The sequence below is a fragment of the Rutilus rutilus genome, assembly GCF_951802725.1.
Source record: "Rutilus rutilus genome assembly, chromosome: 17".
Classification (NCBI taxonomy): Eukaryota; Metazoa; Chordata; class Actinopteri; order Cypriniformes; family Leuciscidae; genus Rutilus; species Rutilus rutilus.
The window spans coordinates 20,447,029-20,474,604 of record NC_140230.1 but is presented as its reverse complement, the minus strand read 5'-3'; the positions used below and the strand labels follow the sequence as shown (position 1 = coordinate 20,474,604).

The 27,576-nt window shown below is 36.2% G+C and overlaps 1 protein-coding gene across 1 annotated transcript; it reads left to right on the top strand.

Annotated features, from left to right (window-relative positions):
* The first annotated feature begins 1,256 nt into the window (after window positions 1–1,256).
* kcnn4 (potassium intermediate/small conductance calcium-activated channel, subfamily N, member 4) lies at window positions 1,257–27,576 on the top strand. Its single transcript, XM_084386008.1, has 9 exons — window positions 1,257–1,781; window positions 5,192–5,287; window positions 10,629–11,083; window positions 11,441–11,576; window positions 15,985–16,095; window positions 17,963–18,084; window positions 21,671–21,740; window positions 22,081–22,247; window positions 26,144–27,576. The coding sequence occupies exons 1-9, from the start codon at window positions 1,497–1,499 to the stop codon at window positions 26,145–26,147; spliced, it is 1,446 nt and encodes a 481-aa protein (XP_084242134.1). The 5' UTR covers window positions 1,257–1,496; the 3' UTR covers window positions 26,148–27,576.

The following is a 27,576-nucleotide window of genomic DNA, read 5'->3' as shown; positions in this document are numbered from 1 at the left end:
GATTATAATGCATTTACTGTTAGGCCCATAAATAATAATAAGGATAAACAATATTTAAAAAGTATATAATTATATAACATATGACTAATTAAAAATGTTGCTGAATGTCGCGTAGCAACGTTGCTACAGCCCTGTCACATCTTACAATTCTACGTTGTTACAATGTTGCGAGCACGTAGACAGCGACGTTGCCATAGCAGAAATGCAACGTGCCACAGACGTTGCCACAATGTAAATGTGTTTGCTGGGTTTACGCTTTCCGTTACAATCACTATTGGACGGTACACTAACAAATGTCAAATGCTGTAAGTATTAGTGTTAGCGTTGCAGTTGCAGCAGACATGAAACAGGATCTAAGTGCAGCAGTCTTAATTTAGAAATAAACTCAAAACTTCACAAAACAGAATCACAGGAACAAGGATCAGGAACTGAACAACCAACTTAAAGTAGAACTGGCCGAGAACTGAAAAAACGCAGGCCTTAAATAGACAGCAAACGAGAGGGGCTAATGAACTAAACACACTTGAACAGAACTAAACTAATCAGTGACCATGGTGACAAACAGGCTGGGAAAGTGAGAGTTAACTGAACTAGTTAACAAACTGAAAACCAACATAGAAACACAGAAATGAGCAAAACAGATCAAAAACAAACTCTAAACTTGAACAAACAAACACAAAACGCTACAATTAGCTTGTAGACTTCGTTACAAACTTACCTAACAAAAATATATTTTGTTAACAGAAAAGGCACCAAATGACAATTTGCGTCACGCGGGAATAGTCTGCGACCCCAAAACAAATACCTCTAAAATAATTTTTAAAACGTCTGGCTTGGTGTAATTAGAGCACTAGGCAGTTAAAGAAACATTTAGTCTTGCACTACTACAAGTCTCCCACTAGAGGTACCCAGTGGCTATGTTGAATGTATTTATAGCTTTGCTGAGAGAACAAATATGAGATTCAAAAATTAATTCTAACACTTGACAGTGTATGGTGATTTGTTTGGAGCTTCATATAATTCCCATAACTTCCTTTTAGTCGCATGTTGCCATGATCTTGAACTGTAGCTAACTCTTAGCCTAATGTAGGCCTATATAAAACTTTGCCAAACTTGAGAACGACAGATTTTTTGAGGGGAAAACATTACGATTGCAACAAACAAAGAATAAATGTATGTCACAATCATCATATATGAGGCAACACTACTTCAAGATGAAGTTGCTGTTGTCCATCCACAGCATACGTAAGAGCGCTACTTCATAGTGAAGAGTTTCAGAGTGCCTACCCACAGACCCGTGTGGCTGCAGTCAAATGTTGAGGCGCGTACAGTGTGAGTGAAAGATCGCAGGTAGGAGCGCGCACTTCACTTTGTGCTTCTTAATACTGCTCGAGTCCAACGTGCTATGCCTTCCGAAATTTTGGTTGGAGAGGGGGAAGGATAGGATGGAGAACAAGGCGACTGAGGTCTGTGTGGACTGAAGACAAGAGCGCGCTATGGAGATGACCGCTCGCCTCGCGCACTTGGACACCAAGGTGGATGGCAGAAACTGTGATGGGCTTGTCAACCATAACGGAGAGACGACGGAGATAAGAGTACCGCTCTCTCACACGGGGAAAAGACTCAGTCCGATCGAGGGGGGAAATCTTTACAGACTGCGTGACAGAAAGTTCCTTTTGGAGGACAAGAAGCGCCTCTGCGCGTGGGCACTGGGAACCGCGTTGTTAGGCATTCTGCTGATGGTATTACATGCTGAGCTGTGCCCAGTAGTGTATCAACCAGTAAGTATACAGCTATAATTAAATACTGGTAACGGTAGCGCGCTTGAGACAAGCGGTGCAATTTATGGATGGACGACTTTGAAGGGTAAAATTATATTTAATAAGAGGAAATATCACCCAGATTTAAAAAGAAAATTATTTTCTTAGTTATTTGGAGTAATTTATTTAGGCGTAAAAAAAAAAAGAAAGAAAAGAAAGAAAACAGGTCTAAAAAGTTCCAAAATTACGCATGGCTGGAATATTCAACTTTAGTTGTAGTAGGGAACTAAAATGTCGTTTCTCAAGTAATATCTTAAAGATAAATGGCTTTATGCGTTACACTGTAAAAAGTGGATAAATGTTATTACCTTAATGTACTATTCCAACCTGGGTTGATTTAGTGATATACCTATTAAATCTAGTTTTGACTTTTAACAATTGAAATGTCAGCACATGATGGACATTTTTAAGATACTTGACAAGTCATATTCCCAGGGTAGCAGGTTGATCAAAAGAGGAAACATCTCTAAATGATAATCTTGACTTTTATATAGCAGGTCTGTTTGGTCATATATGTTTATATCTTCACAAGAAAGAGATTAATAATAGCATTAATAATGTTAAGTTGAAAACAGAACATACAGATAAAGCACAACGCAACAAGAGTTCCCATGTAAAACCGCCCCTGTTAAATTCAGAGCTGATGTCTTTATCAAAACGCATCCCCAAATAGTCCATCTCAACTTTGGCACACAAAATGACCTGTTGGTCAGTGAGGTCCAATTAACACAGGGAATCAGTTAGTCTGTGCTCTGCAGTCACTTATTACCTGTTGTGTCCCAAAGTAGTATTTTTATTGTCTGACATTTAGCAGGAAATTTTAGCCAAAGCAAATTACAGTGCATTCTGAGTTTGCATTGTATCCGTTCATGCATTCCTTGAGATTTGAACCTATGACCTTGGCGTCGCTGGCACCATGCTCTAATACTGTCTGAGCTACAGAAATGCATGATTATGAAGTTTTTATATACGATATAAACACATATATTTTGGATTTTTTAAAAATGCATTTAAAAAATGAATTACTATATCTTGTCGTGATTTCTTTTTGATAAAAGTATGAAAACACTGCTTTGAAGAATGCATTAAATGTAGGCCTACTTTATATTATTGTGAAAACATCACCTTATTTTAAAAACAACTCTTTACTCATATTTACAGTGTAACGTGTGTCCAATAGAAAATTCAAACAAAAGTAATTTATGATTAATAACATTATAAAGCTTCTACATGTTCTACATTTAAACCTTTAAACCTAGTATTTTTTTTTAAATGATAAAACAATGTTGATTAGGCTACATAACACATAATCTCTATATTAATCTATTTGCAGTCTCACCCTGAAATTGGTCAACATAAGTGACTGAAGAGTTTTTACATCCTGACTGACAACTAATCATTGTTTTCTTGATTTGCTGTAGGAAGTTTCCTACAATTATTTTTTGGTCATACTCCCTAAAACATATATATATATATATATATATATATATATATATATTAGACAATTTAGAGAAAGAATTAATTTGCACCTCCAAAGCATAGCCTACTTCTGCAACCGTGACGACTTACCATTCTCATGGAAACCAAATTATACAGGAAAAGCAGCTATTTATGCAAGTTTTTCCACATTTTGTCCCCCCTCCCTTTGTGCTGCTCAGACTGCCTATTGCATCTTTCCACACCATTTAGTGCATAATTAGCGCCTGTTTGAATAATGGATTTAAGTGTTGACCTCAAACGGGACATAAGCACTATGCTGATTTTCACGTGTTATCCTGTCCACATACCGTGGTGGTTGGAGCGGTCAAAACAAACTTCAACTCTACCCCCGTAAGCTTTACCTACTGTTTCCTCAATGTTGCTGTTGCATTCATACACATTAACATGAACACTACACAAAAGAAATCATTCTTTTTTTCTTCAAAAAACAATATTTGTGAATAGCTTTTATAACACTATATGTGCAATCCATTCCAACAAAGCAACTTTATTCAGTATCTATAAATTGTTTCTATAGATGCTTATCACGGTTATGTAGGTTTAGACAAAATGAGCTGAACTGTGTTCAAGAAGTTTCCAAGTCTTTATACAACCAAAAGCATTCATTGATTGGTGATATAAGCTACAATGAAAGTTTCCACTTGAGTTATATACCTGATCTATGCTAGATTTTTCCCTATGAAATCTGTTTTCTCGTATTGTTAAATTCGCAGTTGATATCTTTATCAGTATACGCCGTAAACTGGCTCAACTTTAGTGCATAACATGATCTGTTGGCCACAGAGATGACTCACAGAATTACACCTAAAGCAGGACATCAGATATCCTGTTGGTCATTTAGCAGATGCTTTTCTTCCAAAGAAACCCGAAGTGTACAACAAGCTCCAAACAAACACAAAAGTGGTGGGATTCTCTTCGGTTTTTAGGTCACCCTCTGCGATTTAAAGGTATCTCTTTAGTACTTACACTGTAAAAAGTGGCTGCTACCTTAAGGAGCTTTTTCTACCTGATCCAACTCTGAAAGTTTTGTTGATGTAACACAATGTATTTAAGTTTTTTACAGTAACCACATTTTTCAGGGTAATATGTTTGTAAATGCAGTATTTTTGAATTTAAAACTGCTCAGAAAATGGAAATATCTACTAGAATTTTTTTCAGAATGGGAATAATGATGTAATTTTTGCCCATTTTCTTCTGGAAATGTAATGAGATTTGTTCTTGAATTTGCATAGCAATGCATATTATTTGTTTTATGGCATTTTAGTGGCATTTGTATGGAGAAGGACCACATGCTAACAGAACGATCTTCCAGGCACGATCATTTATTTAAGCCCACCATTCTCTTGGAAAACAGGTTATGCAGGAAAATTGGCTATTTATGCAAGTTTTTCCACATTTTGTCTCCCTCCCTTTTGTGTTGCTCACACTGCCTAAGGTCATATTGCATCTTTCCACATCATTTAGTGCATAATTAGCACCAGTTTGCATAATGGATTTGAGTTTTGACCTCTAATGGCATATAAGCTTGATGCCGATTTTCACATCTTATCCTCCCCACATAACAAACAAAACAAAGCAAAACAATCTTCCTTTTGCTGTCAAAAAAACATCCGATCTTGAATAAGATTAGAAAAATGTTAAATTGTTGATCGTGTTCTACAAAGAAAGCACCTGCATCATACGTGACATGTAATGATTAAACAGCAGAAACTACAGTGAAATACTTTAACTTTAGGCTAGTATAGTTATTAAATGTATATCTTTTGTATTTAAGTAAACATGTTCAGTTCTCACATTGACAAATAGTACCACACTGTAACCTGTATAGCATAATTCACTGTCATTCTCTGTGTTTTGTCTGTTCTCTCCAGGGATCCATATATGCCCTCTCCATAAACGGTCTCATCAGTTTCTCCACTGGGTGTCTGCTCATTCTCATCATCGCCTTCCATTATAAAGACATCAGAGTGAGTGTTTTTGTCCAATCTGAATCCGTTGAATTGCCTCTCTTAATGTCTGAAGATATTACTCTTAAAGGGACAGTCACCCAAAAATGACAATTCTATCATGATTTACACACCCAAGATCCAAACGCGTATGACTCATTTTGTTCTGTGGAAAACAAAAGATCATTGTTTGTCCATACAATGAACATTGACTTTCATAAACAATTTGAATTTTCAGTCAGGATTTTCATTTTTGGGTGAACTTTCAACCTCATTTATTGTCAGCTCCGTTTCTACTATTGCGGTGTCACTTATTTGAATAAAATGCCTCTTGATGTTATCTTGACTGCTTCAAAAGAGACCATATGAGCACACACGTATGGCATAAAAGTCTTGCTAGCAATAAGATACATATGAGACTTCACACAGATGGGATATGTTTATCTTATGATATGTAATGTCATATCCCAATGAGAGTTGTTAAAGTACAGGATTAATAGTGTAACCCAATACATTCAAAGATTCCTACCCTTAATCCTGGCATAGGCAAAGGGTGGCAATGCGCTTAGAGGCGTCATGGGGCAACGCTCGCGTACGCAGCATTTAGACACGACTTTCTACTCGTCTTTATAGTTCATTTGAGGCAGTTTCTAAATGACAAGTGTTGAGAGCACATTATTGTAACGCAAGAACACATCCATGTAATGCACGAGCACAAATTTCTCCGCTTGCAGGCGGATTCACTTGAGCACAAAACTGGACGCACACTTTCAATATACAGTGGTCTCATGGCTATGCGTTCACTCAGATATTGCATGTGCAATATAGTATTTCTTTGGAAGTCAGTGGGGTACATCAACTGTCTGGTTACCGATTCAAAATATCTTCCTTTGTGTTCAGCAGAAGAGAGAAATTCATACAGGTTTGAAACAACTTGAGGGTGAGTAAATGATGACAGAATTTTAATTTTGACGTGAACTATTCCTTTAACCATAACTAACTCAACTTTATACTGGAAAATACTCATTTGGTTGTGTGACAGTTTCTAACTGTGGTGTATGTCACATTAGGTTAAACAAGAAATAACATTTATGGAGGCCAGTTAAAGAAACCTGAGTAAATTTGAACAGTGTCAAATTCAGAAAACGTTTCACAGCATCTACAAGTGCAGTGTAGAGATAAGAAGGGAAGTGTGAGGAGCAGGTGGGGCTTATCTGAACTCCTCACACTGAGTCAGCAATATGGGGGCCAAAGGGACCTCAGGGTTTTTAAAGTAAAAAAAAATGGGTACAGACAAGTCAGTTACACTTCACTATTTGTTTCTTTGTGTGACTCATTTGGTTAAAGGAACTTAAATGAAAGCAAAAAAGAAGAGGAACAGAAGAATTGAGGAAGATAAAACAGGATAAATGAGAATGTAAAAAAAGGGGTGATAGATGATAGGGTCTTCAAAAAATGTGTGTCAAATAAACGTCTGTGTCAAATAAACAAAATCTGATGTACTTTGAGAAAGCATGTCATTTGGCTAAAAGCCCCCTGCTAGTCTTAAGTACCTCAGCACATGTCTCCATCAGCCCACTCTGCCAAGCATCACCTGCTTTTACATGATCTCACATCTCCCTCAATTCACCCCAACCCCCACCCTATTCCCTGTGCCTGGCAAACCCTTAACTGTGTTCCCATGGGACTCATATCGCACCCGTCATCGTCACTGTAAAGGCCTCATTCAAGGGACAAAATCTCTGTCTGTAGCAAAAAATATACAGGATTTCATATGGGCTAATCTATTTTATATCATAAAATAAAAATGTTTCCATATTTTGGAGTTTTCAAAGAAAGACTACTCAAAGTCACTGTTGAGTATTGTTAATTCTTTCAGTTGCAATTCCTATCAAAGCAGGAACTTATGCAACCATGTGTTGCATGTGTTATCAGTAGTGTGCAAAAGGCAAAAAATATCCTTTAAGCCGCAGTCCGTAACTTTTTGTTGTGTTCAAAATGTACAAAATTTCTATAAATTTCTATATAAGCGATTTTTTTTTTAAATATAAGCAAGTACATCATGAATCTATTTTCCAAATCGTGTTTTTGTCTTATCCTGAATCATTACGATACACCTACAATAAGTGTTTATATTCTGACTATTTTAGACTGGTTTGGGTCGTACCACTGCGGACTAGCCCAGTACCTGCGTGACTCGCCATAGACATAAACAGAGAGAAGGAGCTCCGATGTTCTTCCGCAATATGCATGCAGTTCTGTTTTATATATATATATATATACAGTGCTATGCATAAGTTTAGACACCCATGCTAAAGTTGACTAAAAAGAGGAATAAAAAATCATCTTTTGGAAATTGAACTTAATGCCTTAATTTAAAAAAATTGGAAAAATCCAACCTTTAAGGACACCAATTTTCTTTGTGAATGAATAATGTATCGTAAATAAATAAATGTTCTTCCTTAAAATACAGGGTGCATAAGTTTGGACACCCCTATGTTAAATTCCCATAGAGGCAGGCAGATTTTTATTTTTAAGTATTTTTTTTAAAAAATTTTTTAGGATACTATGCATCCTGATAAAGTTCCCTTGGCCTTTGGAATTAAAATAGCCCCACATCATCACATAGCATTCACCATACCTAGAGATTGGCATGGTTTTATTTCAGTTAGCCTAATAGCTGGTTTGATTTGCATTGAGAGATGATCTTATGGAAAGTACTCCATGCCAATCTCTAGGTATGGTGAAGGCTATGTGACGATGTGGGGCTATTTTAATTCCAAAGGCCAAGGGAACTTTATCAGGATGCATAGTATCCTAAAAAAAAAAAAAAAAAAAATACTTAAAAATAAAAATCTGCCTGCCTCTATGGGAATTTAACATAGGGGTGTCCAGACTTATGCACCCTGTATTGTAAGGAAGAACATTTATTTATTTACGATACATTATTCATTCACAAAGAAAATTGGTGTCCTTAAAGGTTGGATTTTCCCTAATTTTTTAAATGAAGGCATTAAGTTCAATTTCCAAAAGATGATTTTTTATTCCTCTTTTTAGTCAACTTTAGCATGGGTGTCTAAACGTATGCATAGCACTGTATATATATATATATATATATATATATATATATATATATATATATATATATATATATATATATATATATAAAGGGATGGAATTATTGATTTGAGGGCCCCAGGCAAAATATAGGAATGGGGCTCTACAGTTGCACACATTTACCTGGATCAGCCAGCGCAGCTTCTCAAGAAATGACGATACAGCTGTTCCACAATTGGCCAGATTCACCGCATGACAACGACCCCCTGTGTTTCTTGTTTATTCTGACCTTCAGTTCCACTCACAAATCTGTATTTTTATAACAGTAAAAGCTATTTTTATGTAGTCGCGATGTTATATTGTGTCATGTTTATCAAAAAATAAAACGGATAAAAAACGTAGACCCCGCTTTATTGGTATTTAAATAGAGTCGGCTTATGTTGAACTTTATTATCGTACAAACAGACTCTGTATTAAGCAGTACATGAAGTACTAAATGAAAATGTTTCTGAAACATCTGTGTAGGCCTATTTGACAAATATTGCATTTATTTAACTTGAGCTGTGTAAGGCTGGAAGCTTACGCTGCTATTTTGAACCAGTAACCACAACAAAAGGCAGTTGAAGGATGACGTGTATAATTCAAATATTTATCTGACTCCAATATAATTAATCTGACTCCATTAAAGTTGTTGTTAACCTCTTATTCTTTAAAGGTAAAGGTCTTTCTTAGAACTGATAGGAAACCGTAGGATTTATTTAACCTGAACGTTTAGATAACGAAAGTTATAATCACTTTAGCTTTAAGCATCATCAGTGATAAAAGGAAAGATTCTCAAAGCCTTTAAAGCAGGCAAAGTTATTTATTAAGTTACGTTTAAATATACAGACAGTAGAATGGAACAACATACTGTATAGAAAACTTAGTTGTAACAAATAATGCACTGTTGTGCAAAACAAGGCCGTAAAAGCCTTTCTCATAGTATGAGGTTACGTACCGGTGCGCGGGAGTGGCGTGGTTAAAACCTTTCTCCTATCATCAGTTACCTTTCCTTCTTATCCCCTGAGCAAAGCATTGTTAAACATGAGTGGAATACCAACACCGAAACCGACCGATAGGAAACCAAAAGATGAGGCAAATGGGTTGAGATCAAGAGGGGGAGAAGAACATTAACATAATTTATTCTCCTCAATGCACGTTTAACCAATAGTACCTAGATTGTACAGGATACTTTAATACCTCTATTAAGTTCACCACCATTAATTTCAGTTTATAAGCTGTCAGATGAGACCAAATATGACATATTGCCCGGAGTGTCCCAACAGCCCTCAATCAGCATAGTGATGAAATCCCTTGCACTAGATCGGCATTAGCATACTGTGATGATGAAGGCCATTGTGCCATGTTTAATTCACATGTATACCTTTAAAAGGCTTTTTGAAGTACTAAGGCAGTAAAGAGTTCTGCCCATATTTGCTCAGCCCTACAGCTGTGATAAAGTATCCAAGCGTCACAACGGGAAACAGAAAGTGTCCGACTTCACGTCTCCGTGTTCACCTCCTCCCCGACTCTCGCCGATCGATTACATCCAGTCACAGCCGAAGTCGAACGCGCCTGAACTGAAAACTAGGACACTAAACGTGAAAACCCACCCAAACATACAAAGAACATAGAAACACTGACTATCCTTTACACTATTGTGATTAGATTAAGGTATGATCATTTATGTTACAGTTAATTATGCTGCATATTTGGTGCAGTTCAAGTAGGCCTATTATGAATGTTCCTTTTTTTTGTGCCATTTTTTACTATTATTTACTTTAAAATGGTTAAATCTATTAATTTAACAGACAAACTTTTTCAGATTTTACAACAGCTGGAACTGGTAAAATAAGTGTAGCGGTTGTACACTTACAACCAAATTCTGGTCCATGTACTTTTCAAACTGTCTGATGTAATCAAGACGGCTGTTGATTAATATGGTGTTACTCATTTTCAGCACTAAAGTCATGTTTGATATTTTTTGTGTCATGTAATTAATGAGGCATTCACTTGTGATTTATGGTTTTGAGTAGTTTCACTGACACACTTGTCCTTCACAAGTAAAACAGTTTACAGCTGGACGTCCTATCAGGGAGGGCAGGGCTGTGTTTATTTTGGCACTGTTCTCACAGTGAATCAAGAACGTCTTGCTCACTTTCTCGTCTTTGCCATACTTTGTTAATCACTGCTTCCTTATGAGATCAATCAAGTGATTCTCTTGTTGATACACATCCTGCCTCTGTTTTTCTTTCCTTTCTTCAAGCTTTTCATCATTGACCACAACCAGGTGGACTGGCGGATTGCCATGACCAGTAACCGAGTGCTTGGCATCTCCCTGGAGCTCATTGTCTGTGCTATCCATCCTGTGGCCATCTACCTGAGGCCAGATATGGGGGGCAGACTTGGGGGGAAACCGGAGCAAAATTCCTCTACCCCCCTCTGCTTGTCCTCCAGTCACAAAGAAGTCATGCTCGATGTGGAGCTGCTGCTGTCGGCCCTCATGTTCCTGAGACTGTATCTCGTGCACAGAGCCGTCCTGTTACACAGCAAGGTGCTCCTCAGCGCCTCTTACAGGAGCATCGGCTCCCTCAACAACATCAACTTCAGCTTCCGCTTTGTGCTCAAGGTGTTAATGAACAAGTATCCGGCCCGAACGCTGCTGGTCTTCATTATGTTCTTCTGGCTCTCCGCTGCTTGGATGCTGCGGCTGTGTGAAAGGTATACAGAACGTGCAATTACTAGTAAAGAAAAACACATATGCAACAGTATTTATTATCGTTTTTTCATTCGCTTCCTCTTGCTTGACTCGTTACAGCTCATCAAGTGTTATCATGCTGATTCTGATGTTGATGGTCAATTTGAGTTGTGGTCATTTGTTACAAAAAGATTTATTTCAGGAACAAACATGTTGTTCTTCTGCACTCAGAACTCATTTTTCAATGTCAAATTTCAAACAAAACATTCTATTGAGTCATTCATTAACAGTGTTGTCTTTTCGTTCAGTTTAAGAAGATGTTGTGAGTTTTTCTTTTGTTCTGAGTTATTTACACAGCTGCTCTCTGTCTCCACCTATAGGCAGAAGCAGGTCGAGACAGGTGGCATGGACACAGCACTGTGGCTCATAGCTATCACCTTCCTCACAGTGGGCTATGGAGATGTGTCCCCTCACACCAGCTGTGGGAAGTTGGTGTGTCTCTTCACAGGCGTCATGGTAAATATAATTTATTATGAGACAAATGCAAAAAATACAACATAATTTGCTTTTGTTTTATTTATGAAAGTGCGGTATTTGTTAGAGCATTAAACATGTTAAGTAAAAGACAAAGAGTACTAATTATTCAATGAGCTCCATATCTTTGGTTTAATAAAGTAATAGAATATGTTTAGCATTATCATATGACTTTGTAACCACATGCTTTGTTAGCTGAACACATTATAGGTCTCCCGACTACGACTAGTCGTAAATGGGACAATAATTTGTGTGTCTATGGGGTTTAGTCAGCTATATCTGCATACCATGAATATGATATATTGTCACAGCAACAAACACAGCACGAGCCGTGATGTCGTGAAAAACGATCAAAAAGATTCACAAACTCCCTTGTGAACTAGTTCTTTGAACCATCACTGTCTGTGAATCGTTCAGAGCCGTTTACAGCTCACTCCATGCGAGTCGCTTTTGGTTATGTCCTATTCAAAACGAACCAGAAACTGTGTTACTTCAGATTCATTACATTTACATATTCACTTAATCATTGTTCATGTGAACATGAATAATGTGAACATTACAGTTATTCAATAAATGAATTACGGTTTTCTTAAAAACAAGCAAGCGGTTATGTTGTTTGTAAGTTGTTTGCCTCCTAAATGGCACACACCTCTTTTTTTAAAATAAATAAGTGTCTGTAGTTGTCGCACCTTCTGCTTTATCACACATAAAGCGTTGTGACTGAGTTATGAGATCCACGTCCAACTTGACACATTTTTTTACAGTTACAGCTGTTCTTCCACCCTTCCTGACAGAGACACTGGGGTCTGACTACGATGCTGTGCTGACAGTTTATAATTTTAAATAGAATCATGTTCTGTGACATCTCACATACAGAGGCTGTTCAGTCATGATTAAAGGGATGGTTCAGAGTAATTTCAACTTAGGGTCCTTTGCACCATGTCCTTGAGTTGAACACCCCCCCAGAAGCTTTTTTTCCCGTAAAAGTCCTTTGCAAAACTCACAAGTGTAAGGAACTCACAAGTGTTGACAACTTAGTGTTAACTAATAATTGTTGCAAACTGCTACTACCAACAAAATATTAGTGCATTCCTGGAACTGGGGCATTGTTATACTACATCCTTATGCATCACTTTCTGCCAGGACTTTTACGGGCTTTTCCCCAAATCACAGAAGTGACCTCGACGTCCGGGTTAGCGGTAACATAAGCCATCAAGCAAGTGTTATTTAAATAAACTCCTGATGTACTTACAAACTTTCCAATGCCTCGTTTTATGAGTACAGAACCTATTTGTACTACTGTAGAAGTTTAGTACCATTCTGGGCATTATTAGTGGGGTAATTTACGAGATACAACCTTGGATCCGCTAGCGCCTGCACTTAGCCATTCGGCTGATATCTCTAAATAAGCTCTAACTTTATTGGCTCGATTGGCTCGAGGTCATGGTGCAAAGGACTCTAGGTTGAAATTACTCCGAACCAAGTATTGAGAGGTGATCTGAATGAATGCGTTGCATTTTAACAAATATCCAATCATATATTTTTTTCAATTTGTTTTATGTTGGATAATGTTGAAATCATATCTTTAAGGCATTATGAAGGTTTTAAAAAATGGATTAAATATAAACTCTCAGGGTTTGTGTGCATCGGGGTGTATCTGAACATAGAGTTCAGTAAGTGAAGGAGGGAGCAGGGAGGGAACGATTTAGCAATACGATACACAGATTGTTTTGTCTGTAAACCAAGTACTTTGGTTACACCCGTACAAGATCATTTCAGACCGAATGACTGAAAATATAGACGATACATATGAATTTCATGTCAAAAGTTTACAACAAGAAGCTTATTATATAATATTATTATTTTTTAAATATTAATATAAGTATTAAATATAGTTTTTATTATATAATTAAAATTGAAGTAGTTTAAAATAAGGTAATTTTGGTTAAGGTAACATTAATTAGTGCATTCACTAACATTAATTAAGTAAGAAATACATTTGTTACAGTATTAATTAATCATTGTTAATGTTAGTAAATAAAAATACAACTGTCTTTGTTAGTTCATGTTAGCTTAGGTCCATTAAATAATATCAACCGATGTTGATTTTAATAATGTATTACTAAATTTTGAAATTTACATTAACCGAGATTAATAATCCTTTAGAAGTATTCTTCGTTATTAATCAATGTTAACAAAAGGAACCTTATTGTAACGGTGTAGCGAATGTTTACAGTGACGTAAGAGCCTGTGCCAGTATGTGTTGGGAATTTGTGGTGTATGTTCCTGAGTGTTGGGTTTCCAGCCATTCTCTGACTCAGGCAGCTGCATCTGCACCGGACTGTCCGCCCTTCTCTTCTCTCCATCCCTCATTTCCGATCAGGGCAGATAAGCCGGCAGGATAGGAGCATGGGGCTCACACGACAGGAGCATGGGGCTAAAGCCAAAGCCAGACACCTCCCTGACACAGTGGAAAATAATCCTTCACTCTTCTTTCTCTCCCTCGCTCAGTGTTTTTATAAGCTTTCCCCTTTTTTTAGGGAAAACTTTCCACCATTGCCATTTTTAGGTGGTTTATAGCATTTGGCGCCACTAGATCAGGAGGGTGTGCCAACCTGTGCCTAAGACTTGGAAAACCAGAAAAAAAAAAGTTTCCTAATCCAGTTGGAACAGTATACCAACAGTTCATTAGGGATTGCCTCTCACCTGTAGTTCATTCAAACGTAGTGTTCAACATGACTGGTTGCCTCATGTAAAAGCCTCCTATCACTTTCTCCACATAAAGACGAGACTTTAACGACTTTCCAATGGTATGATCAGCTTCCATCATCACCTGTTACCCATTAACTGGAAGTATGAAGGAGCGTCTGTGTGTTTGCCTTGCATACCTGCACTGCAAAAAAAAAAAAAAAAGTCTAATTGATATATTTATTAATCAGTATTTTTCTTATTCCCCAAAAGATAAATATAATTACGCAATTTAGTGTTTTTTTTTTTTTTTTTTTTTTAATTGCTCTGGTTATAAATGACTAATTATTTTTTTTATCTTGCTTTAAGCTTAAACCTCATTAATTCTAATGAGCTAGAAAACAATAACAAACAATAAGAAAACAGCCAATTGTGTAATAAACTTAATTCAATATATATTCTCTGAAAACATTTCCTAAAATCTTATGCCGTTTTGCGTCCCAAGTAATCTTGGTTTAAATATGTTAAAACATTTTATTTTATTTTATTTTTTAGAAAAAACAAGAAAAAAAATACTAATACAATTTTTTATAGTAGTGTATCTTTTTGCATCTTGCATGAATTCCAGACAATTCTGCTTATAGGGTGGGGACAGTTCAAAAGATTAATGTGTATCTCCCATATTTTAGAATATAACACTCAGGAATTCACATCGTCTGCCAGCTGAGTAAAAGAGCATTGAGGGAGAAACTCTTGTGAAAAAATATGGTTGTATTAAAGATTTTGCTCGTTGAATTGATTAATTCTGGCTTACTGAGATGATTGACTAAGGGGAGTTCTGTGATTATACTTTACCATATTCCTTGACTGCTGTGAATAATCAACTATGGAAAAAACTGTAGGCCTTTGTGTTTTCAGCCCTTTTAGTCAATACCGTGAAGCAACCTTAAAGCGAACTGATTAAATTATTGCTAGCTAACTATTATTTCTTTCCATGACAACTAACTGGCTCTCTCTCTCTGTCTCCCTTTCTTTATCTCTCAATTATTTTTTTCTCTAATGCAACAAATTAAGGAGCTCAGGTAAATGAACTGTTTAGTGTAAAATTACATGGAAACATTCTATGGAATCTCGTTTCCGTCACAGAATAAAACATTTTTTACGAGAACTTTATTTTGCGAGATATAAAGTCAGAATTGCGTGATATAAAGTCACAATTGCAATTGCGAGTTTATATCTCACAATTCTGACTTTATAACCCGCAATTGCGACTTTATATCTCATAATTCTGACTTTATAACCCGCAATTGCGACTTTATATCACGCAGTTGTGACTTTATAACTCGCAATTGTGACTCTCTATAGATAAAAGTCGCAATTACCTTTTTTATTTTTTATTCTGTGGCGGAAACAAGCTTCCATACATTCCTCATAGAGACACACACTTTTTTTATAATGATCTTCCATGTAATACTTTTGTTTATGTTTTGTTTTATTCATTTATTTTGGAAAATCTTTCGAAATTTTGAAACTGATTTGAATAAAATAAATACCATTATATTCCATCCCGCCAACAATTATTTATACACTTGTTACAAAGAATATCTGAATATCATTAAGTCTGAATATTTTATGTCTGAGTATATGTTTGGGATAATGAGACAGATGGTAACCATGCTCATGTCTGTGTGTTTGTTGTCAGGGTGTGGCATGTACTGCTATGTTGGTAGCAGTCATGACTAAGAAATTGGCACTTAACAAAGGGGAGAAACATGTGCATTTCTTCATGATGGACATTCAGATCTCCAAGCGGGTGAGCACACAGACCACCACATACAAAACATGTTAATGATCATTAGACTTAGCTTAGCCATTTGGGAATGCTTAACTTAATCTTTAAATACATACAGTATCTCTGTTGCGGATGAGAAGCATAAAAAGCAGTGACCCGGAGGATGCAGAGGCATGGATGGAAGCAGCATTATTTTCCGCATTGAACGTGTGTTATGATTTCTGAGGCTTTTTATAATATTATTTTTTCCTTAAATAGGGAATTCCAAACAGCAGCACAGTGTGGGAAAATGCTTAGGACGGCCAGGCAGAGACGGCCGCTGAGCTCTTAATAGCCGACAAAAGGCGTCAAAGGGAGGAAACAATCAGGTCCCTGTCAGGAAAAGAACTTGTGTTAGTCCATGAGAAGTTTAACTGCAGACAGGAAATAAGATGCACTGATGTGTGTCCTGTGAGTGAGCCTTAGCGTATGCACTGGGAAAGAGTGGAGGAGAGAAAGTCTTGATGCTCAGGGTGGCTTGCGCTCCTCTAACAGGATCCATCTGTTTGCTTATCAGAGGAAGGAGGAGAGACCCCAAAATAAATGCATTGAGGAAGATGGTAAATGGTTAGAGCTTCAACAAAAGGGGGGCAAGAATTGACAGGTGTTTCTGAAAATTACATTAGATCGTTTCCCACCGCTGACAGCAAGTTCTTAAAGGAATATTCTGGGGTTTAAGCTTAATCGATTACAATTTTTTTTTATTTTAGCTTGTCCCTCATTTTCAAAATGATCTATATGGGAAGCTGACACAAAATACTTTTGAACAATTGAAAAAGTTAACATTTATAAGCATAAAAATATTTAACAACTTTTAAAATGTTAGATTTTTATATATAAGTTCATTTCATCTGAAGTGGATCAAAACCTTTCATCAAAGTTATACATGAATTCTGAACAATACCCGTTCTTGTCTTAGGACAACTTTGATGAACCTTTTTGATCCACTTCAAATGTTGACTATATATATAGTATTTTAACGTTTATATATTGGCCACATTCATTTCTAGTATAATTGCCTCACTTTAAACCAATTTTAATTAAATAATATTAACAAAAGGAGGGACAAGTGGGTATTATTCAACTGCTAAATTCAACTGAGTCCAGAATATTCCTTCAACATATTCATAAAGGTCCGGACCTGTGCTTTCAACTTGGCAAAAGCCATTTCCTGTCACAGGGTGTTTTGTTGTGTTGACACGCGCATGTGTGTGTGTGTGTGTGTGTGTGGCGTGCCATAGGTCCAACTCATCAGATCCTGCTATGATTTACCTTGATGATACTTTAAAGGAAGACATCTGGACACAGTTGGACACTAATAATAACCACAAATGCACAAGGAGGTTGTGACATCATCATGAGCAGGTCTTCAACAGGAAGACACAGAGACAATAATAGAATCAAAGAAAGTAGAGAAATGTGTGATTCAAAAAGAAAGCCCTTGACCGCCCATAACCCATATATAACTTTAAGATAGCTATTCTCATCCTCAAATCACCCTCAAAATAACCAATACTTATCCTTCCGTTCCCATCTTTCCATGTTTGTTTCCATCAAGGCCACTTCTTTAATAAACCGCACCAGTTTCCTTATATCCTGTCCAAATTTTCTAGTAATTCTCTGATGTGTTGTATTTTGTCATTTACACATCACAATCATCATATTACTGTTACCGGGTGTAATTTAATGGCCAGCAATGTTTACAGTAGTTTCAGTATTTTATCTGCTGAACAATTTAAACATGCAACTGTTTACTTAAGGAATGGCCTGCAGACTGTCAATAGAGTATCATTGTATAGTTATGATAGATGGATTACTTATTATTGAAATCATACTCTCTGTGGCGCAGATCCGGCACGCAGCAGCCGATGTGCTAAGAGAATGTTGGCTACTGCATCGCACCACCCAGACAAAGGACAACAGCGGAGAGCATCGACATCATCAGAGATGCCTTCTGGAGGCTATCCGTGTGTGAGTGATCCACTACAGTGTGCATTCAACCAGTAGACATCATGAGAGAGATTCACTATAGACATTTTCATTTTTTGCTATCTGCTATTTCTATTTGCTATTGCAATCCATAGGCTTTACCCACAATACAGTGCAGTTATGCCCTTTTGGCACTAACTGGCTTAGTATGTGTAAGTGACATTTCACCAACTTAACAGGAGGGCCAAAACAAAACAAATTACCATAGTTTGATCTGACTTTGTGTACTGATTTCAATCTTTGGATGACAGTATACTTATGAAACACTATTTAAACTTTTTTTTTTTTTTTATATATAAAAAAAAAGTCACATGCATCTGATGACAATATGAACAAAGCATTACATTAATGAGTTTAAAGGAAATAACAATCTATTGTGATCAAGTAAAATATCACATAAAATGTCCTTACATCAAATTAGTTAATTGAAAGTGATAAATTTGACAAAAATAGTAATCCCAGCCACTTAATTTGGCCAAATGGGCAATTGAAAAGCCTTTACAGATACCTTTGTAATAATAAAACAATATGATAGCAAATACCATTAACTTAATGATACTGAAGTAATGAATTGCATGAATAATTATTATTAACAGCTAATTAAGAACATTTTGCCATACCAACTGAAAGTATAGGTTCCAGAACAGTGAGCATATGAAATAGGTTACTGAATATTGAGGACATGACAACAAAACAAAAACAATCTGTGTCTTAAAGAACATTTGAGATGGATTTGTATATGAGATAGTAGCCTACTCTGACTGGCTGACTTGTAATGCCTGGTAGATGTCCATATAAGACTGCGGGATACTGCCATTTGTGCACAGTGTAAGTAAGTCTTTCTTTTTCACGGCAGTGATCCCATGGTGGACATCTGTATAACTATTTAGGTTCCATTCCATGATAACCAGGTCTCCTGTTTTCCAACTTCAAGCTTTTTAAATGCTTGGTCAGATAGTTCATATTTGAACTGAATACCTTTTGAATCGTCTTTTGTGCGGCGCAGCCACTTGATTTTCTGCCAACAAAACATAATTGATTTGTAATAAAATCCTTTGTAACATTATAAATGTATTTAATATTAATAATAATAAAGACATTTATAATTTTACAAAGGATTTCTATTAGAATACTCTATTATTATATTCTAATTTGTAATTCGCTAGAACAAAAGCTTCTGCTAAATGAATATAAATGTTAATTCATTACACAAAAGTCTTTGATTTGACATTTAAAATGAAAAAGATGAAATTTATGAAAATGATTAAATCAGCTATTTGTAACAACAAATTGGCTATTTTATTCAATATGATAATGTAATAATAATAATAATAATAAGAGACGTCTGGATATTTGCATTTACTCCATCATCCAGCTTTTTGTCACGAAATAAGCTTAATAATACATCTTCAGCAGTTAAAAACAGTTTTCTTTTCATGGTTGACCTACCGGGCTTACACGTGGTGTCAGGCATTTTGACTCATGTGCTATCCAGGCTTTACCCACAATACATTGCAGTTATGCCCTTTTGGCACTAACTGGCTTATGTTCTATGTTAAGTGTTTTGGCTTCTAATAAATAACTTCAAATTATATATATATTTCCCCCAAATGTCACTTACGCCCCTCTGGTTCTCACCCCTCGATATACTAATTATGTTCCTTTTTATAAAATAAACAAAATTGCTATACAAAATGATTAATATATATATATATATACATACACACACACTAGTTCTTTATAAAGAACCTAGTTATAAACTTCAATATGTATGCTAGAATATGCTTCATCAAAGCCATTTCCTGCACATGAGTAGATGAAATGTATAATATGTTTAATGAATTAAACATAAGATATGATAATGCTTATATAAAAATAATCATGCAATAGTTCACCAATCTGGACCATCACCTGGACTATTTTACTATTTAAACTCTATGGACACTGGGGTAGGACATTGCTTCATTGCTTTGAGGGAACTGCTCATATTCCACTTGGTCATTTTCTATAAAATCATACATGACAAGTCAGTTTCACAAAGATCACGTTATGCAGTGCAAAGCATACTATGTGTTCTTGCGGTTGTTTATTTTGTGGTCGTTACAAGAATTGCAGTTCCTCATCTCTCGGCTGGTTGTTGACCACTTGTTTACAGTATGTCCTCACATCTTCCTGCAGATAAGGGCTGGTTTTGGGGAGAGGGCTCTTTGGCTGTAGTTCCTTTATGAACAGTGCAAGAGAAGCTGTGATGTGTGAATCTACACCAGAATTTAGCATTGTTAATGACTACAGGATTCTGGCTCTTAGAATGTTCTGTGTGTGAGTTATGTGGCTGTAAGGGGTGGAGGGATTTCTGACTTCCTGTTTTACAGTTAGCAGAATCACCAAGAATATTCGGGAAAGAAAGTGGGTGCTGCAGTGACAGCTAAAACGGCATGCCAGCAAGCAGACCGCTAAATAGTACGGAGGTCATTCTGGTTTGTGCTTTTTGGTGTGTTTCCTTTTTGCTTCCATGACACACGGTCGCTGGTCATGTCTGCATGCTTTGGTAGTTGCTGATGTTTCCCCTACAATAACTGGTTTCCGTTTTGCTTTTTTTGGGACACAACATATTCAGAGACATCTGCCAGTCAGCCTGTTGCAAAACCCGACATCAACAAATGTCAGGAAATACACAAACATTCATTACCAGAGGTTAAAAAAGAAGATCTTGAATTTAACCGCAAAAAGACCCAAAAGACATGAATGCATAAAGGGGATTAAAATTACCTGTTTTCATCTTCATTGTACAGAAATGTTTGTTTGCTTAACATGTACAGTACATATACAATGAAAAATTACATTAAGTGCAATTAATTCTAAATATAACTAACGTATGTCTATGTGAGAAATTTAATTTAAACTTTTTTGACTACACTACACTACATACACTGACCCTTTTACAAATATAGATTTGTCTTTTTTAACACAAAATATGAAAAGGTAGTCACAACATTTTGACAAATTCAGGGTGTCAATAAATTAAATATTATTAACAAAACTTACAGTAAAAAAAAGTACCAGTCTGTAAGAAATGCATACAGGTCTATAATAAAAATGAATTAAAGCATAAAAAAAGAAAACCTAAAAAAAGAGAAAAAAATCTATAAAATTAAAATATAAAAAATGAAAGCTAATTCAAATTTAATATATTCTATAATAATATACTATATACTAATATCAATAGTATATAAATAATACAAAAATAACACTATTTTGACCCCTTTTACAAACAATTTTATACAAAAATTGTATTAGGCTATATGTTTTATGAACCTATGACCAGCACATGTAAATGACATTACTGAGGCTCACATGCAAGATTTATGAAGAATACATGGAATATTAAGCAATTAAAGGATTATTGAAGAAACACCACACCCTTGGTCATTTTGCCCCCTTTTTGCATTCTATGGTTATTAGAGGATTGAGATCTCCAACATAGAGAAACCCAGCTGACTAGAGTTCCTTTAAAACCATTGTACCAGGCGATGAATGTAAGTGAACGCATGTCTTTGTCTACAACTAGATTTCGTCACTTGCGGTTGAAGCAGAGGAAGATAAGGGACTATGCCAGTGAGATGGTGGATCTTTCGAAGGTAAGTCAAGACATACATCGGACTGGTGTCTAGGTCTGTTTGCCCTAATAAAGAGGCATTCACCTAACCCAGACATATAAATGTTCTGTGAAACCATAAAAATCTCTTTAAAAACTACCTTAATGTCTGACAGTGTCTGGCTGTGCACATAAAAAGAAAAACAAGACTTTGACAGTCATCTTCCAGAGATTGTACCTCCCAATTTTTTTGTGAGAAATGAGTAAGAAAATGACCAAATGTCCAGTGTCTTATTATACCTATGTGCTTACACTCGTGAAATACAGCTGTAGCAAATCTAAGAAAAGGATATTGTCTGGAAATGGACTTTGTCCTCAAACAGATGCAGATGATCATGTGTGATCTGAGTGCAAACTGGAACAGCTCATATCATGAGCTTGAACAGCGAATCATCTCCATGGAGCAGAAGCTAGACGAGCTGGGACGCTCCTTCCAAAGCACCTCTGAGCTGCTCACACAGGCGCTACATCGCCGTAGACTGGACCACAGGTACACTGTACAACATTTTTTTTTCCCAAGTTGTTTACAAACAGATTATTAGAGTACGTTTTACAAGAAAAACTATTTCAATCTTTCTGCTTCAAAATTATGTTTACAATTCAGTGTGTTGCTTACCATTTCTTTGTAATTATCTTGAAATTAACTCTCAATTTCAATTACAGAAACGCACTGCAATTACTCACAACGCAACTAAATATAGAAACGTGCTGCAAATACACACAACACAACTAAATACAGGAAGATGCTGCAAATACTCACAATGCTACAAATTTAAGAAACGCACTGCAAATACTCACAACACAACTAAATATAAATGTGATGTGAATACTCACAACACAACTTAATATAGAAACGCGCTGCAAATACTCACAACACAACTAAATACAGAAATGCGCTGCAAATAGCACAAAGCTTAATGCGATTCAACTGAAGAAAACACATGCAAATAGAAAAAAACACCAGCCAATTAAGATAACATCTTCATCAGTTTGACAACACATCCAAATAAGAAACACGCTGCAATACTCACCAAATACAGAAACGCACTGCGAAAACTCACAACACAACTAAATACAGAAACGCGCTGCAAATACTCACAACACAACTAAATACAGAAACTTGCTGCAAATACTCACAACACAACTAAATACAGGAAGATGCTGCAAATACTCACAACGCTACAAAATTCAGAAACGCACTGCAAATACTCACAACACAACTAAATACAGAAATGCGCTGCAAATTCTCACAACACAACTAAATACAGGAAGATGCTGCAAATACTCACAACGCTACAAAATTCAGAAACGCACTGCAAATACTCACAACACAACTTAATATAGAAACGCGCTGCAAATACTCACAACACAACTAAATACAGAAATGCACTGCAAATACTCACAACACAACTAAATACAGGAAGATGCTGCAAATACTCACAACACAACTAAATATAGAAACGCGCTGCAAATACTCACAACACAACTAAATACAGAAATGCGCTGCAAATAGCACAAAGCTTAATGCGATTCAACTGAAGAAAACACATGCAAATAGAAAAAAACACCAGCCAATTAAGATAACATCTTCATCAGTTTGACAACACATCCAAATAAGAAACACGCTGCAATACTCACCAAATACAGAAACGCACTGCGAAAACTCACAACACAACTAAATACAGAAACGCACTGCAAATACTCACAACACAACTAAATACAGAAACTTGCTGCAAATACTCACAACGCTACAAAATTCAGAAACGCACTGCAAATACTCACAATACAACTAAATATAAATGCGATGTGAATACTCACAACACAACTTAATATAGAAACACGCTGCAAATACTCACAACATAACTAAATACAGAAATGCGCTGCAAATACTCACAACACAACTAAATACAGAAATGCGCTGCAAATAGCACAAAGCTTAATGCGATTCAACTGAAGAAAACACATGCAAATAGAAAAAAACACCAGCCAATTAAGATAACATCTTCATCAGTTTGACAACACATCCAAATAAGAAACACGCTGCAATACTCACCAAATACAGAAACGCACTGCGAAAACTCACAACACAACTAAATACAGAAACACGCTGCAAATACTCACAACACAACTAAATACAGAAACATGCTGCAAATACTCATTACACAACTAAATACAGAAACACGCTGCAATACTCACCAAATACAGAAACGCACTGCGAAAACTCACAACATAACTAAATACAGAAACGCACTGCAAATACTCACAACACAACTAAATACAGAAATGCGCTGCAAATACTCACAACACAACTAAATACAGGAAGATGCTGCAAATACTCACAACGCTACAAAATTCAGAAACGCACTGCAAATACTCACAATACAACTAAATATAAATGCGATGTGAATACTCACAACACAACTTAATATAGAAACACGCTGCAAATACTCACAACACAACTAAATACAGAAATGCGCTGCAAATACTCACAACACAACTAAATACAGAAACGCACTGCGAAAACTCACAACACAACTAAATACAGAAACGCACTGCAAATACTTACAACACAACTAAATACAGAAATGCGCTGCAAATACTCACAACACAACTAAATACAGGAAGATGCTGCAAATACTCACAACGCTACAAAATTCAGAAACGCACTGCAAATACTCACAATACAACTAAATATAAATGCGATGTGAATACTCACAACACAACTTAATATAGAAACACGCTGCAAATACTCACAACATAACTAAATACAGAAATGCGCTGCAAATACTCACAACACAACTAAATACAGAAATGCGCTGCAAATAGCACAAAGCTTAATGCGATTCAACTGAAGAAAACACATGCAAATAGAAAAAAACACCAGCCAATTAAGATAACATCTTCATCAGTTTGACAACACATCCAAATAAGAAACACGCTGCAATACTCACCAAATACAGAAACGCACTGCGAAAACTCACAACACAACTAAATACAGAAACACGCTGCAAATACTCACAACACAACTAAATACAGAAACATGCTGCAAATACTCATTACACAACTAAATACAGAAACACGCTGCAATACTCACCAAATACAGAAACGCACTGCGAAAACTCACAACATAACTAAATACAGAAACGCACTGCAAATACTCACAACACAACTAAATACAGAAATGCGCTGCAAATACTCACAACACAACTAAATACAGGAAGATGCTGCAAATACTCACAACGCTACAAAATTCAGAAACGCACTGCAAATACTCACAATACAACTAAATATAAATGCGATGTGAATACTCACAACACAACTTAATATAGAAACACGCTGCAAATACTCACAACACAACTAAATACAGAAATGCGCTGCAAATACTCACAACACAACTAAATACAGAAACGCACTGCGAAAACTCACAACACAACTAAATACAGAAACGCACTGCAAATACTTACAACACAACTAAATACAGAAATGCGCTGCAAATACTCACAACACAACTAAATACAGGAAGATGCTGCAAATACTCACAACGCTACAAAATTCAGAAACGCACTGCAAATACTCACAATACAACTAAATATAAATGCGATGTGAATACTCACAACACAACTTAATATAGAAACACGCTGCAAATACTCACAACACAACTAAATACAGAAATGCGCTGCAAATAGCACAAAGCTTAATGCGATTCAACTGAAGAAAACACATGCAAATAGAAAAAAACACCAGCCAATTAAGATAACATCTTCATCAGTTTGACAACACATCCAAATAAGAAACACGCTGCAATACTCACCAAATACAGAAACGTGCTGCAAATACTCACAACACAACTAAATACAGAAACGTGCTGCAAATACTCAAAACACAACTAAATACAAAAACATGCTGCAAATACTCATTACACAACCAAATACAGAACCGCGCTGCAAATACTCACAACACAACTAAATACAGAAACGCTCATTAAATACTCACAACACAACCAAATACAGAAACGCGCTGCAAATACTCACGAGTGACGAACCTGGCCGTGACATTTTTATTGTTCAATGTCTACTCGTCACTATGTCACACTCGTCGATGACCTGAAAGGTGAGGGGTTTTTTTTGTTTAACATCCTGATCGTATGTGCATTGTAAGTATTTGCAGCGCGTTTCTGTATTTAGTTGTATTGTGAGTATTTGTTGTGCGTCTCTGTTTTTTGTTGTGTTGCAGTATTTGCAGCACATGTGTTGGTTATCTTTATTTGCTGGTGTTTTTCCATTTGCATGTGTTTTCTTCAGTTGCAGCATATTGAGCTCTCTTGGCCACCGTATATAGCTTATCCTTAACAAGTACGGAGTAAAGTCTGGCTTTGTTTCTACACAGGTGAGCTGTGACATCTCTTTTGGAAGGCTATCCTCTGAGTGTTCTTCAATCAAACCACTTGAACCGAAGGAGGATTAACAACCACCGCAGACATCTTGTTTTATTTAGAAGTTCTGCTATGCGTATTTATGAACATTTCCTCAATTCTACAAACATGAACTTGAGAAAAGACCATTTTTTGTTACTTTAAACTTTTGACCTTTGATTTGGAGTTTCAGCTCATAATTGATACAAAAACTAAGAGATGGAAATTCTGGTATTACATGAAGAAACAAATTTAGATTCCTTGTAAAATAATAGCACAGGTCTCAGAGTGATTTATATCAGTGTGAAAGGCATAGAAAGGATGTGAATTCTTCTATTATTATTCTTTTTCCAAACGGTCAGTCTCTCTATAGACTGACAGTTTGGTCTATCTAGGTGATACTGGGGAAGTTCACCTGAAGCTCAGATGTTTATCTCAAAATTTGGAAGTGTGAATCAAGCAGAGTAGCTTGATTATAATTTGATGTCCCTAATTTGATACACTGTTGTCCAGTTACATTTAAATGTGCATACAACCTGGGAATGACACATTGATGAAGGTCTCTGTATCTTAAGCCAGTTATAGTTAGGTGCCAAGGATAAGCCAGACTTCCTCACTGACTGTTGCCCTTGTACACTGTTATTTTAAAACAACCCTCATTTAGGCAGAACCACCTGCACCCACACACATAAAAAATCTGGGAATGACTTGAATTTCCATCAGCCCTTTAACCTGACAGGGCATCTGTTGAATGATGGTATGTGGCGGCTCTAATTACACCATGAAAAGGTTTTGTACATTATGGTCTTCAGAATATTGGTGTAACGGAAAAATCTTTATTGCTTGAGCCTGTTCATTAAGAAAGAGGCTGCCAGTCCTCTCTGATAACTCCTCCTGGTGGACAAAAGTGTGTGCTGCAGATTTGGCCACCATTCCAATGAAGACCATGCTTGTCCTTTACTGTTTAGGATAAATCATTTTCAGAACAGACTGAATACCTAGATGTATATGCAGCATAGTGACTACATGAGGGCAATGGGAATAAAAAGAGAGGTAAGATCTGTTTTACGTATTTCTTTTCCAAAAAAACAGGAACTTCATCTTAGTTGTACTGTCTTCAACCATTTGAAACTGCTGATATGATGAAAGCATATGAATGGCACCTGACTCATTATTTGACCAATCATTAACCGTTGCTGCTTTTACTATATTTGTTTGTTAAAAACAATCATAGAGAAGCAAACCAGAACATTTGTATTGCCTTAGATTCAAGATAAGTTGATCAGGAATTCAGTTTTGCATGTTGTATTGTGAAATCGACATAAAAAATGCCAGGAGAAAATGACTGAAACAACGTTTACAGCATTATTTTTGCACATTTTAATAAAGCCATCTCATGTTAACACAA

Coding starts and splice junctions, on each gene's coding strand:
- kcnn4 (XM_084386008.1), top strand. CDS start 1,497: ATGGAGATGACCGCTCGCCTCGCGCACTTGGACACCAAGGTGGATGGC. Junction 18,085..21,670: donor CTTCTGGAGGCTATCCGTGT/GTGAGTGATCCA, acceptor GTCTACAACTAG/ATTTCGTCACTTGCGGTTGA. Junction 21,741..22,080: donor AGATGGTGGATCTTTCGAAG/GTAAGTCAAGAC, acceptor GTCCTCAAACAG/ATGCAGATGATCATGTGTGA.